Source organism: Patiria miniata, unplaced genomic scaffold (genome assembly GCF_015706575.1).
Source record: "Patiria miniata isolate m_02_andy unplaced genomic scaffold, ASM1570657v1 HiC_scaffold_23, whole genome shotgun sequence".
Lineage (NCBI taxonomy): Eukaryota > Metazoa > Echinodermata > Asteroidea > Valvatida > Asterinidae > Patiria > Patiria miniata.
Window position 1 is genome coordinate 7888484 of NW_024037062.1, and position 13539 is coordinate 7902022.

The 13539-nt window shown below is 40.7% G+C and overlaps 1 protein-coding gene across 1 annotated transcript; it reads left to right on the plus strand.

Moving 5' to 3' along the window:
* Positions 1–9848: 9848 nt before the first annotated feature.
* On the plus strand, positions 9849–11548 carry LOC119731081 (kappa-type opioid receptor-like). Its single transcript, XM_038204094.1, has one exon. It carries the CDS (start codon positions 10425–10427, stop codon positions 11400–11402), a length of 978 nt encoding a protein of 325 aa, XP_038060022.1. The 5' UTR covers positions 9849–10424; the 3' UTR covers positions 11403–11548.
* The last annotated feature ends 1991 nt before the right edge of the window (positions 11549–13539 follow it).

Sequence of the window (13539 nt, forward strand, 5' to 3'; positions counted from 1 at the left end):
ATTTGGAGCAGTAGTTGAAAATAGTTTTTCCAACGGTGGTCGGCCGACCACCGTTGCAAATTCATACAAAAATACCAATTTCTTAAAAATGGCTTCACACCAGGTACCATAATTTTACAGGATGCTTTAGACTGTCATTTACCAACATCTTAGTGAGGTATTTCATTAAACCTTGGTAGTTTTATTATTCGATGTTTGCAAATGTAAATTGCTGTATATTCTCTTTAACGGAAACCTGATATTTACGTTGTTACATTTCGGCTTGAGTTCGTGCTCTGGAGGGAAATTCAATACTAGTTGAGTTGAGCACGCATCAAGGCTTTTAAATGTTAAGGAAATACCAGGTTTCTTTGTCGAAGCCTTTCTGGCTTAAGCCTTTTTAACCGAAATGAATGCAGCATTGTGTGCGTGTGTGTTTTTAATTCACCGATGTAATTTAATACATCCCGTCTTGTCCAAGGATTTACGAAAACAATTGTGACCTGCCATGGCATAATGAGGAATAACTCCCAACTTTCAAATGATACCAAAGGTATTCTAAAAATAGTGATGTCGCAGAAACTTCGAAAGTGTCCCGCCAATCTTCACCAACCTCATTTCGAGAAAAACAAAAAAAAAATAGATACGCATTGCGCCGCCAACGGGAGTGATAAATGTTCTTCACTTTTTCACTTTTGGGTTGTTGTTTTTTTAACCGACAAAAATGCATTGTGTGAATCTTGGATACTTTGACTACTCAAAAATACAAAACAACCAATATCAATTTTGACATGATTTTTCTACTATATATATCCGACTTTGATTACTCAAAACAAAGTTTTGGGGTACATTCCTTATTTTGCCTCAGTAGGTCACAATTTCTAGCTTGTTTTTTTTTTTGTGCGTGTCATCTTATTTGATTACTTCCTCGAAGAGGTCGATTTCTGGATTTCAGAGCTACCTCTGTTATCCTCTTCTTTCCTGATCAAATAAAAAAAACGGAAAGATGGTATGAAATCACCCAGGGACTACACTACATTGGGAATTGTTGAAAAAAAAACTCTGACTTTGAAAGAGTTCCATCCGGCCCGTTGTTCATTTAAGAGACAACATTCAAGGTAAGCCAGGTGCCTTCGGGTTTTGTGTAACTACAAGGAAACTAGTTTAACAACATAATTGCAATTTCAATTTTTGCCCGTCACCGATAATTTGATAAACACGGTATAATCAGGGCTGTTCGAGGCTTACGAGAACAACAGTTTTACCAACCCGCCGTAGAAATCCCACGCAACATTTCTCAGGTAGTTTTGTCTACGCAAGATGTTCCTTAATTTCATTATAATTTAAGGGCAAAATCAGGTCGTCTCACAAAAGAAAACAGAGCTGCTACAAAACCTTTGATTGTAAACAACCTGGATACGTTGATAAAAATATGAATTTGGCATAAAAAGATCGTATACAGTTTAAAATTGTATAAAGGCCTGCCAAAAAAAACCAGCATATGAATTTGTTACAGGACTTTATCTTCGTTTTAATTTTGTTCGGAAAAGATAATCGAAAATTTGAAAATGCAGGTATATACCAACTTTAACCACCATTGCAAAAAAATACAAGCACTAACAAGGGTGTAGAGTGGGACGAACGTACAAACAGGCATGACAGATTAGCCTTAGATTGTGTACATACGTATTTTGTCCTGTTATTAGGTACACTATACAATGTCAATACCACAAGGATACCAATGGAGCATAGAATAGACGCTGTTGAAAAGGCTGAGCTCAATTTTGGCTGACCAAAGTCGGTATTTCTTGCAATTGACCATAGCACGTCTTTAACGCGGGTCAAAACAGGGCACTTTAACTGAGATTGAGTACTTTGTCATGCATGGTTGCGGCCACGCCGACCGAAGTGCATAAGGTTTTAGATATCATCACGGGAGAATCAAGTTTACCAGCGGAGATGGTTGATCTACTGGACGGTGAGTGCTTTGATGTGACGTTACCAATCTTGGACAAAAAGATCGGGCTGCTTAGAGAAGGAAACGCTTAGTTAATTTCAAGGCAACGAAAAACATTCTGCTTTAATTGCTGGGTATAGAGGCGTGTGCCCTTTGACGTCACACCGGCAGGCAACCCCCGGGCACCATTAACATTGTAAACATCTTGTCCATGTTTATTTGGCCCATATTAATATGTCAACACTTGTAAAGGGACATTACTAAACGCGTTTTAAATGAAATTATTTGAAGGAGCATTTAAATGTAGGATATAAACGTCCGCAAAATCATCCAATAAAAAATTTGACGTTTTTGTGTTATACTTGCGAGAACCATGCGAGAACGAATTTCGAGCTGCGAGTGCTGGTTGTAAAATCCAGCAGTGCAATGATTCGCATTCTGCGGATGTGTAAGAACGTTTGAATGTGATCTAATACACCGTGCCCTCTGGAGACGTGTGTACAATAGGGAACAAAATATTGTATACGTCTCCACAGGACAATTTCTATAGATGAATACAAGTCTCCACAAGGTTTTCACGAAATAGATATATGGATTTTACTCAAAAACTAGGAATTTCCAAGGTGGGTTGATGTGTCGCAAATGGAAGAGTTTTAGAAAATGGATATTAAGTCCGAATTTCAGCCAAGGAAATTAATTCTGGTTGGAATAAGAGCATTATGAAACTTCACTTTGAAACTCGAAAACTTTACTACACGAGAACAAAGAAATGTCTCCACAAGGATACAAATTTCAGTATGTGTTTCATGCCCTTACCTATGGACAAACATACGACCAAGGGACGAACAAAACAATACTTGAGACAGACAGGACAAGTGTGAGACAAGGCCTAAACATTAATACACAAAATAATGGAATTTCGATTTATGAATATGACTCGAGAGAATGAGTTATTAAATGTTTGACGGAGACAGATAGTGAGGGTAACGATTTAAGAGAAACATCTAACCTTTTCCAGTACAAGGTGCTTCTTTGAATAAAACTCTTTTTTACATTGACGTTCTGTTTTAATATGTAAACAATCCAAAACAATGCTGTTTTTAGGCATTCGTATGGCATGCAGTGCAGATGTGGTACACGGTGCCCTGTGGAGACATGTGCACATCAGGCAACAAAATTTTGTCTCCACAAGGTTATCACAAAATAGGTATATGGATTTTACTCAAATTAGGAATTTCAAGGTGTATTGATGCGTCGCAAATTGAAGTATTTTATGTTAGGGATATTAAGTCCGAATTGCAGCACAGCAAATTAATGTTGGTTAAAATAGTAGCATTTTGAAAGTATACTTTCAAACTCGAAAGTTTTAGTACACAAGAACAAAGAAATGACTCCACAAGAATACAAATTCCAGTATGTATGAAGACAACCGTTTGATGACAGTTGGCATCACTTGACCAATCTTGTAAGCAAGCGTTGCAGGGTATTTAACCAGATGACCATCAAACATTGAAAGACAAGCATTGCTCGTGCATTATAGCTGATCATGCGCCAGAGATGCGTATGGTTCCGCAATGCGTGTCCGCTTGAATTCCTGATAAAGGTTGGGCAAAGACCTTTAACGAAGGACGGGATTTTCAATGTCAACACTCACCGGTGACTAATGTGTTCCCTGGACGATTTGGATTATCTTTCCGGCTTTTAACTTTAATCCGAGCCTGCTTTTAAAGAACCGGTGGAAATTGCCAAAATAAAGAAAGACGTGGTCTTCAAAGTGGTAATAGTTACAATTTTCTGTCCGTGCTGTTCTACAATTATTGTTATATTAATTTTCTCCCATTAAAGGGTTCATATCTGTGTGCTTTATTTAACCTTAATAACCACTTAGTTGTCGTCTGCGTCTCTCAGCACAGGTCGCCAAAAGAAAACCAAAAAAATTGCGACTGAAGTTTTCTCGACAGTTGTAGCTTATTAGGCGCAGATAGATCCTGAAAGTTCAGTCAGTGTCGATCGTCGGTCAACCTGAGGGCGGCTTTATGTATTGAAACTTGCAACATAATACAATGCTGCAACAACAGACGATGGCAATCGTGAATCAGAGATGATGCGGCTTTATTGTATGCCCACAGATATTGTTTAAAGGACAACTGATCACGTATTTCCCTACGTACGTAGCTTGTTCTTTATAATGCAAAGTGCGTTCGTTTTTACTTTCAAATATTATTCGTTGCATTGAGAAGAAAGAATAAGCACCGCTTATGGTACTATTTCCCGATCATATCATCGCTCATCCTGCTCTGTGCCGTGCATTTTCTTCCCCAAAATAAACAAAATCTGTTGTTTCATTGGAAAACTCACTAAGTCCTTCGATGTCAGAGCAATTTGCTCACATCAGCGAGGCGTGGAATTGCCTTTGCATCCCTCGGCTGGAACCGAGCGTGACGCGTCCCATCAGTCAGAGATCCTACACACAAGGATTATAACGACTCGGCCAAACTCCTAGTTAGAAGCGTGATAACGGCCCGTAAAGGTGGTAATAGCAAGGAATACTTGTCAACAAAGACCCCTGTGCGCGGCGGCTTTCAGATTTGCAGGGCTCTGCGCCCGATCTGGTGTCGAAGTCTGTCAAGCCAGCTAATTATATTTTTGAATAGTTATGATCCTACGTTTTTGGCCTTTATTATTGAATTCTGATAAGTGATAACTACACAACCATGTTAACGCCAAGCACAATATCTTTAGCTTTAAAATGAACTATAAATGTCGCATTTGTTTTATCGGTTCTATCGGGATCACATCTCTCTTAAACTTAATGAAAGCCTAATTAAAAACAGATTTGGGTGAACGGTGTTCTCCTCGGAAAAGGTGTCATATTTGACGTTTATTTCCCAGTTAAATACTTCATCAATGACGACAAAAACTGCCCAATACCATCCTGAAGTATTTATTTGTTAACAATTTTGGAACAAGAATATCTTACATAAGGAGTGGTTTTGCTTACAGTTTTATGAATATTTCCGTTTTAGATGTCATGCAACAAAAAACGACACAATGGCACGCCTGGAACATTCGCGATTAAAGGTATAGTCCATCATTTGTAATTTGTGCATTTTGTTCGTTTGAAGCAACAAAAGTGCTAAAGATCGAAAGAAGGGTGCTGAACAACTATAACTTGATGAAGTTTCAGCTCAGCTTTAGCTGTATATTTCGAGAAAAACAACATTCTAGGATCTCGATTTCAAATCAAAAGTTGCTGAATCATGTTCTGAATTGGGCCTGAATTCAGCGTCCGAGACACGTTCTCGCTGAGCCGGTTGCAGCTATACGCGATGATTCGACGAATTATAGCAACCGCACGCACGTGTGCGTCGTGCCAATGCTTGCGCGCGCTTCGCCGAATAACAAAACAAACTACTAAATTTGAATTTGAAATTTTGAAATTTGGAAAGGTCTTCTTTCGTTGATTTCTTCAAAATGACAGCTTGCCGGAAAGAATAATTTCACAGGGAGTTTAGTTCCCTGACTATCTTTCAATTAAGTATGTTTTTCAACAATAGTTACGCCAGCTACTTTTTGAATAACTGCAAATGATGGACTCTGGATTTAACATGCCAAATGAACGGGTATTAATGCCCGTTATTACGCGTCCAACCAATTAAGGCAAGTCCGCTCAGTGCATTTTGTATTAGAGCTCAGATCAGTCGCTCATCCTTGAGTGTAGGATCCGTGCATCAGTCAACCTGCTCTCAGTGTTTCAAATACATACATGTAACCAATAACTAGTCTAGCGTACGGTTCTATCCTGGTTTCTGGTTTCGAGGCGTGGCGTAGCTGGGGTTCAATTTGCACACAGAGAGAGAGGCGCTTGGGAGGTCTCAGGCCAGGCCAGGATACGCCCCCCCCCCCCTCCCCAGTTACACCCCTATTCTCTGAGGGTTTGAAAAAAAAATGTTTTTGTCAAGGTAATTCAAATCAATAGACCAGGGAAAGAATGTTTAAAATGGACATAAAATAAAACAAGTGCGAATGCACACTAAGTTCTGGCCCAGTTCCGGAATGTCTCACATCATATGCAAAATAGTCGCGCATGCGCATCGATCGAGGCAAAGGGGCGTGTTCCAAAACCTTTCACCACTACCGGCAACAGCATTTCATTGGCTCAATTCTTGGTCAATTTGTATGGGAAACTTTTATAGGGGGCTCGTTTTTGGTCAATTTTGTGGGGACAGACCGACCGACCGACCACGAAGGGACCGATCCAGTAAGCCCCGCCTACTGCGCACTGGGCAAATAGGACACGTGTTCCTCTCCAATGCCACACTGCAGTTTCCTGCCGCCTTGCCTCATACGCGCATACACGCATGTCGGACTTTTGTGCACGCACGTCGGACATAAATCGCGGCTGCGATTGGTCAGAACCCCATGGGGCGGAGCTTACTGGATCGGTGCAGTGACACGTAGAAGCTCCTGCCAGAGCTTAAAAAACGCAGTGCCTATGTCAAGTCAACCTCGTGCCCCGTGGGTACGATCTTGCAGCGCCATGTTGTTTCCCATCATGCCTTGCGCGATCGTAACCCCTGGAATTGTGTAATTTAAATATACCAAAATACGGTATATTATAATTAGGGCTGCAGTTTATCCGTTTATGTGCCGACGCCATCTTTAAATTGTTAAAAGTTGTGATTTTGAAGAATCAATCCTTTCAAACACAACGTTTGGACGTTGTGTTAATTAGCAAAGATTTGTATTAAATGTACGTACCCCTTTCGTGCCTTTACAACCACAGATACAGGGTTTTTTTTGCGAAAAACGCGGCTGACTAATCCATATCGTACAGGCATCACGACTTTTGAATCATAATTTTTGTTCGTACGTGACGTTACGTGCAAAGCTAAGCACGCGTGCGCGAGCGCATTATGGGCGCGCCCGTCGTGCAATCTTCGAAATGCCCGCGCAGTACACTGTGAATAACCATTCAGCGTCATTTACGTCATCATCACAGCCAGGGGTTAGTGTAAGGAACGAGCACGCGCCCCTGGACTCGAGGCTGATGTCAAGTGTCTTCCCACGTTGATTGGTTATTGTCAATTTATACCAAGGTTTTGTTAATTGCTGATGTGGCATCAAAACTGGCATGAAGACGCAACCCTTTTTCTTTTATTAAGTTCCATTTCCCTCAGTTTTCAATCAATTTGATGCCCGAGGCATTAAATTGATTGGACTTCATAATATCCATTTGGAGCAAAATTGGATGATGCATTCAACAATCTGGTTGATTTTCATTTCTTTATTAAAAGGAGTGCAAAACTAATTGAGGGCCCACGAACATACTCGAAATTATGTGTGGGCGGATGAAGACGTAAGGGATGTTTTCTCTGTGTGCTTAATTCTGCGTGCTATTAATTCCAAGGACGTTAGTAGATTACATATACTGCGGTATAAAGTAAAGCAGGTCACATTTGAGGTTCAAACTAGGTTAATGCGGATGCCCTTTGTTTTGGATGAAATTGTTTCGTTTGCAACCCGAAACATTTGCCTTTTTTCAAAAACGTGATCTGTGAATTTTTAGGTTTTGGAGATATCAGAATTAAGCTGAGAGCTTTATCTGTCATATATATATATTCAAAACATAAAAATTCACATTTTTGACAAAAAGGCAAATGTTTCAGGGTTGCATTTTTTAGGGGTCACCCTGTATTAAAAAGTTGACTAGATTACGGGTTATCTCAGGCTATTAAAGCATATAGATTACTAAGTGAGCGTTGTTATGTACTGAATATGAGTTCAATTTGTTTGAAATACAATATGCCGTACTTTTGAGAAATCAGGGCGCTGCAAACGGCGCCATTTTGGATGGAAACAGTAGAAATATCACGTATATTTAACAACTTTACTAAGGGAATAAAATTAATAACTGCTTGGCCGGTTTTAAACACTATGTTTAAGACTGGTTGAAATCTGGATGCTGATTATTACCCGAGCCGAAATAAGTGCATAATGAATATTGATTTAAGCAGGAATACAGTCATGTGCAAGTTCAAGTGAAAAGAAGATCTCAAAATACTATACACTGATGTATATGTGTATGCATAGATTATGCCTGTCGTACGGTTTGATGACGTCATAGAATAAGGATGCCTAACGTCAATAATGTAGCTGAAATCATTATTTGGGCTAAGATCATCCACTGTCTATTCAATAATGGGAGAATTGGTGGCAGCAAACACACCGTTCTTTTTTCTATTGTTTGCGTCATGTCTGAACATGCGCACATTAGTTTAAACGTGACGCAAACAATAGAAAGGACCAGTATGTTTGCTATCACCAAGCGTCTCAACAGTCTCCCATTGTTAAAAAAACAAAAACAAAACAAAAACGACTGATCACTTTCAAATTCTTCTTACAATAGTTTCATAAGACAATCAGATTCAAAATTGTGACCCCTCCAATGAGTGTGGACTCGCTTTTTTGCGGTGTTTATATGCAAGATAAAGTAAAAAGAACTGAAAATACGAAAATATTATGTGCACAATGTGTTAAACGTACGTGAAACTTGCCACATCAAGGATTCAAGCTTGAACAAGGTTTCTTCTTCATCCCTTAAACGGTTCGGAATAAATTCCGTTCTGTTTTAATAGTGACTCTTCATTCGGTATTTGGAATTCACATGACAATCGACTTTCCGTTAACCCCGGTAGTAAAGGTTACGCGACTTCACGTCCACGACCAGAATTGCTCATCAAGGTATGATCTATCATCAGATCACAAAGTGTAAACACGATACTTCATATTGCACATGATTGATCCGAATCGGTCTTTTTTTAAACCAAAATCACTTGTAATTTGATACATAATGACGTCATTACGACGTCACACTTGTATGCACAGCTACGTATCAGGGTTAATGTTTTTCCAAGTTTCAACTATAGAGCTATAGCCTAACCTTTGAACTTAACTGAGTAAGAATACACATGTAAGAATAATAAATATCCTTATTTAAATGGTTTAATTTTAACTTTCTCTAAAAATGGGTATAGAGGCCTAAGTTAAGAGATATTTCTGTTCATATGCACATTACTGGGTTTTTTTCTTTTGACTGTCATAAAATAGCTTTAATTTCACGGGGGAAAACACACATACTGAACTATCCTTGTGGAGACATTTCTTTGTTCTCGTGTGCTAAAGTTTTCGAGCTTGAAAGTACAGTTTCAAAATGCTCTTATTTTAGCCAAAATTAATTTCCTTGGCTGAAAGTCGGACTTAATATCCCTTTTCTAAAACTCTACCATTTGTTTTTGAGTAAAATCTATATATCTATTTCGTAAAAAAACCTTGTGGAGACGTATTCATCTATAGAAATTGCCCTGTGGAGACGTATACAATATTTTGTTCCCTATTGTGTGCATGTCTCCAGAGGGCACGGTGTATCAGATCATTGAAGTTGCCAATACGTCAACAGAATAACCGAACGTCTTTAGGAGCACGGACGGTTTATCTTTGATACGTGCTGGAGTGTGTTCACAATGATCCAGGGCTCTAGATAAGCCCTAGTTCATTAATGGTATTGAAATAACCTTCATCTTCAATTATACCAACATCCACTTCATATCACAGCAGTGAAACACTCTCCGTATTCGCAATTTCCTCTGTATTAAATGTAAAGCGTAGATTGTTTTTTTTTCTTCTAGGAATGAGCAACGTGACTCAATATTAAAGCTTTGCCGGAAATACGTGCTGCACTCAGACTTGTGGCCTTTGGTACGCATCTTGCGGTTATTGGATAGGTGCGGTGTTGCTTCGGTTGAAGCGGTCACGTGTTCGCATCGGCAAAGAGCATGATTGGATTGACGCAAACGACTTGCGATTGTTGCCCGGCGAGGTTTTAAATTCAGACGGCAAAGGGTCTTCGATCAACGCAGTCAGACCGCTCCGGTAGGTTCCAGTCTCGATCCTGACTCGTCCGCTACGCACTCCGAGTTTTTCCAGTCAGCAAGCCACTGTATGACTTCATTGCTGACGACTAAAAGCGACTGCTGTAGTCGCAAAATCCCGACAAGGAGGGAAAGTATTGGCTCTCGGAGAGTGAAGAAAGGATGACGGTATATTCCTTCGTCGACAGAGAAAACATTTACTTTACACAGAAATGCTGACAGCGTTAACTCATTAGGCCTATTTGGATTGAAATTAATGATCACGCAGGAAAAGGCGAGAAGCAAAGCCGCTCCTTTGACACACGTTTCAGCACTTGGCGACACTCTGTGTTTGTTAGTTTTTTCCGGCGAAGTTCGATCCATCAACATTTCATCGTTGACTTCGACGGAAACTGTCAGAGAAGGATCGGCGATGCCGTCGCAAGTCCGAGTTCAATAGATCTCCAAGTTTCGTCAGATAAACTGCGCTGACTTTTCAGACGGTGAAGCTTGTCATTGTGCCGTACAACTTCAAAGGGTGTTCATTCTCCGTGCTAGGACAACTTAGGCCCTGGACGATGGCGTTCGAAGTGTCCCCGATATTTATCGTGCAGACTATTGTTGGAATAATCGGGATGCTGGGCAATGCTCTAGTGTGCTTGGTTATCTGGAGAGACCGTGCCATGCACACCCTGACCAATGCATTCATCTTCAATCAAGCTACTGTGGATTTCCTCGGCTCCGTCGTGATGTTGTTGAGCAGCGTCATCCCGACGCCGAGCCCCTTACCGCCCGGCGCAGGGGGTTTACTCCTCTGTAAAATCTGGGTCTCCAACTACTTCCTCTGGGCCTTCTACGTCGTCTCCTCCTTCAACCTGGTTGCTCTCACCTTCGAGAGGTACTTGGCTATAGTCTACCCCTTCAAGTTCCAGTCCATGTGCACTCGGCTCGGGGCTACGGTGGTCATAATCTCCGTCTGGGTGGCTGGTTTTGCGGTGGCCATCTACGCTACCGAGCTGTATCGCTTTAACGTAGACCGCTGTGACCGTTACTTCGATTTCAAGCTTCAGGTCATCGGGATCATGGTGCCCGGCCTGCAGTTCTTCATTCCGGTCGCCTCGATGCTCTTCGCCTACATCCACATCATGGTGGAGCTCAAGCGGAGCGCCGACCGACAAGGCAACATGCGGACCGTCTCCGGGCCGTCCAACCCGGCCCACGAGTCGGCCGACGAGTCTCTGCTCCGGGCCCGGCGCAACACCTTCAAGACCCTGGTCATCGTCTTCGCTGCTTTCGTCTGTTGCTGGTCGCTCAACGCGTCCCTCCTCCTCGGAGCCAACCTGGGCAACCCCTTCGACGACGCCTCCCCTGAGTACATCTTCTCGGTGGCTTTGGTGGCCGCCAACTCGGCAGTCAACCCGTTCATCTACGCGTTCAAGTACAAGCAATTCAAAGCAGGCTTCAGGAAGCTCTTTTGCAAGCACAGATCCGCAACGATCCAGCCAGAGGCAAGTTTGAACTCAGTGCGAACTAGAAGCACTAACGTTACAGTCTGAACTAAACGAGATCAGGTAGCCTGTACCAGAGCGCACAAAGGTATATTTTATCGATTCCGAATGAATGTCTGGTCAAAGTATATTTTCATGCATAACGTGCATTTGAAACACCTACGAAACATATATTTAACAAGCATGTTCTTGCACTCATTTAAAAAAGAAGAAGGAATTACTGGAATTGATCAATGTTAGGCCAAAACAAAAATAAGTTGGTCTCTGGTCAGCGCGCGCGTCGATTTTAATCATGCGCGTCGATTTTTTTTCCAAAATGTTACGCGGTAGCTCCAACAGTGCCCTCTATTTCCGCACCAAAGAGCACCAAGGAATGGGAAATTGCACCAAGGCAAATGATCGAAAGCACCAAGGCAAATAATGGAGGACACCAATGTACATGAGGACACCAAAAAAGCAAAATAGTACCCCACCTTGTTTGTAAAATCCAAGCTAGAAGAAAAAAGAAAAACAGCTAAAAAAAAAAAAAAAAAGCCGCGTGGCCGCGTCAATTCCAGAACTTTGGTCTGACCATGCAGAGACCAAATATATATTTTTTTGGCCTTATGAGCAGTTATGCATTTTTCACTAAAAGAGTCCCGTCTCCATGGAATGCCATTTAAAGCTATTGAGCTGAGTGAGAACTAGTCTTGGCCCAAACGTCAGTGATCAAGAGCGATAGTTGCATTGTTTGTGTAGCGCCCTTGCATAAGATTATTGTTTTTTACCTTCTCTCACTAACGTCTTGGTCATGTCGTAGCAATGGGGGCTTGGCCATTTTATGTAAATATGACCGTCTGTATAAATTTTGAAACGAAATCGGTAAGACATTTTGTATTATAATTAATATTTTTGATTCAAAAATCGCAATTGAAGTTGGGTGTGAACGCCGTTAGTTCGAAGTATGGCGGACACCAAATGAGGGCGCTATTTGAAGTGGTTAAACGTTGGGAACTACAAAAGAGTTAATCCACTCCAAATAGCACCCTCTTGTCAGCCTTACTTCAATGCTACTCTTGTCAGCCCTACTTCACTGGCTAATGCGACGTCCTAAATCAAGAAAATGCACTGAATACCAATCATAACAAAAAATCAAGCAAATCAAATTACTGAAAGAAGTTAATAGTAATATATTAATAATGTGTATTTTTAAAGTACAGTATCCACTGTTACACAGCAATGTACATGACATGGCTTTACGATAGAGGGCAGACACACAAAGGGAAAACAAAAGATACTTTCAGTCCTCGAGCGTTGGATCTTTTGTTGAAAACGGTCATTGATCGCATGGACTCGAACCCACAACCTGCAGAATTACCCACAGACCACGAATTCAATGCTCTAGACTATGAGGCCACGGCACTCCATATTGAAAAGGTCAGTTGTTAAAAACAAAATGGTATTTCCAGATTGCATCTTTTAAGATACAGCCATAAAACAATCTCGACTTTTAGACCACGAATCAACAAAAAGAAAATCCTCAGGGTTTTTTTTGCGATTCGAGAAAAGTACAACGGGTTTTTATTTTAGACAAGGAAACCTTTTAAGCAACCTTGTACTGTCAATCATGATTCTTATCACTTCGACGGCCTTCTGCACACCGAATATACACTAAACGTTCAATTCGCCGGCTTCGTATAGACCTACTTCAAGACATTTTATCTAGATAACCGGAACGACATGAAGGCCAGGACTCACTTCCGTAATGGAATGGATTTTGTGGAGACATCTTTAAGAGCACTTAACAGCGCGCTGACAATTGCATGACGTAATGTTCCAGTGGTTTCGTACAATATACAGAAAAGAAAATGCACATATGGGTCCATAGAAAAATTAATAGAAATCGTGAAGACACATTTTGCACAAAATTATAATTATAATTATTTATTTATTTATTTATTTATTAGATAATTGCTCAGGGACGAGACAATAAAAATATAAAAATATAAGACAGTTTTAAAATTCAATTACGTAAAAATTGCTAGACACAACAATGAATATCAAAAGGACAGACTACAAAAAGGTTACTATACACGAAACTAGCAAACAACACATTAAAACACATTCGACATTAAATTGAACCATATGCAGGCCTGAGGGATTGCCCAAGAAGCTACTAGGTTATCGAGAGGCTCTCCAACTACAA

Coding starts and splice junctions, on each gene's coding strand:
- LOC119731081 (XM_038204094.1), top strand. CDS start 10,425: ATGGCGTTCGAAGTGTCCCCGATATTTATCGTGCAGACTATTGTTGGA.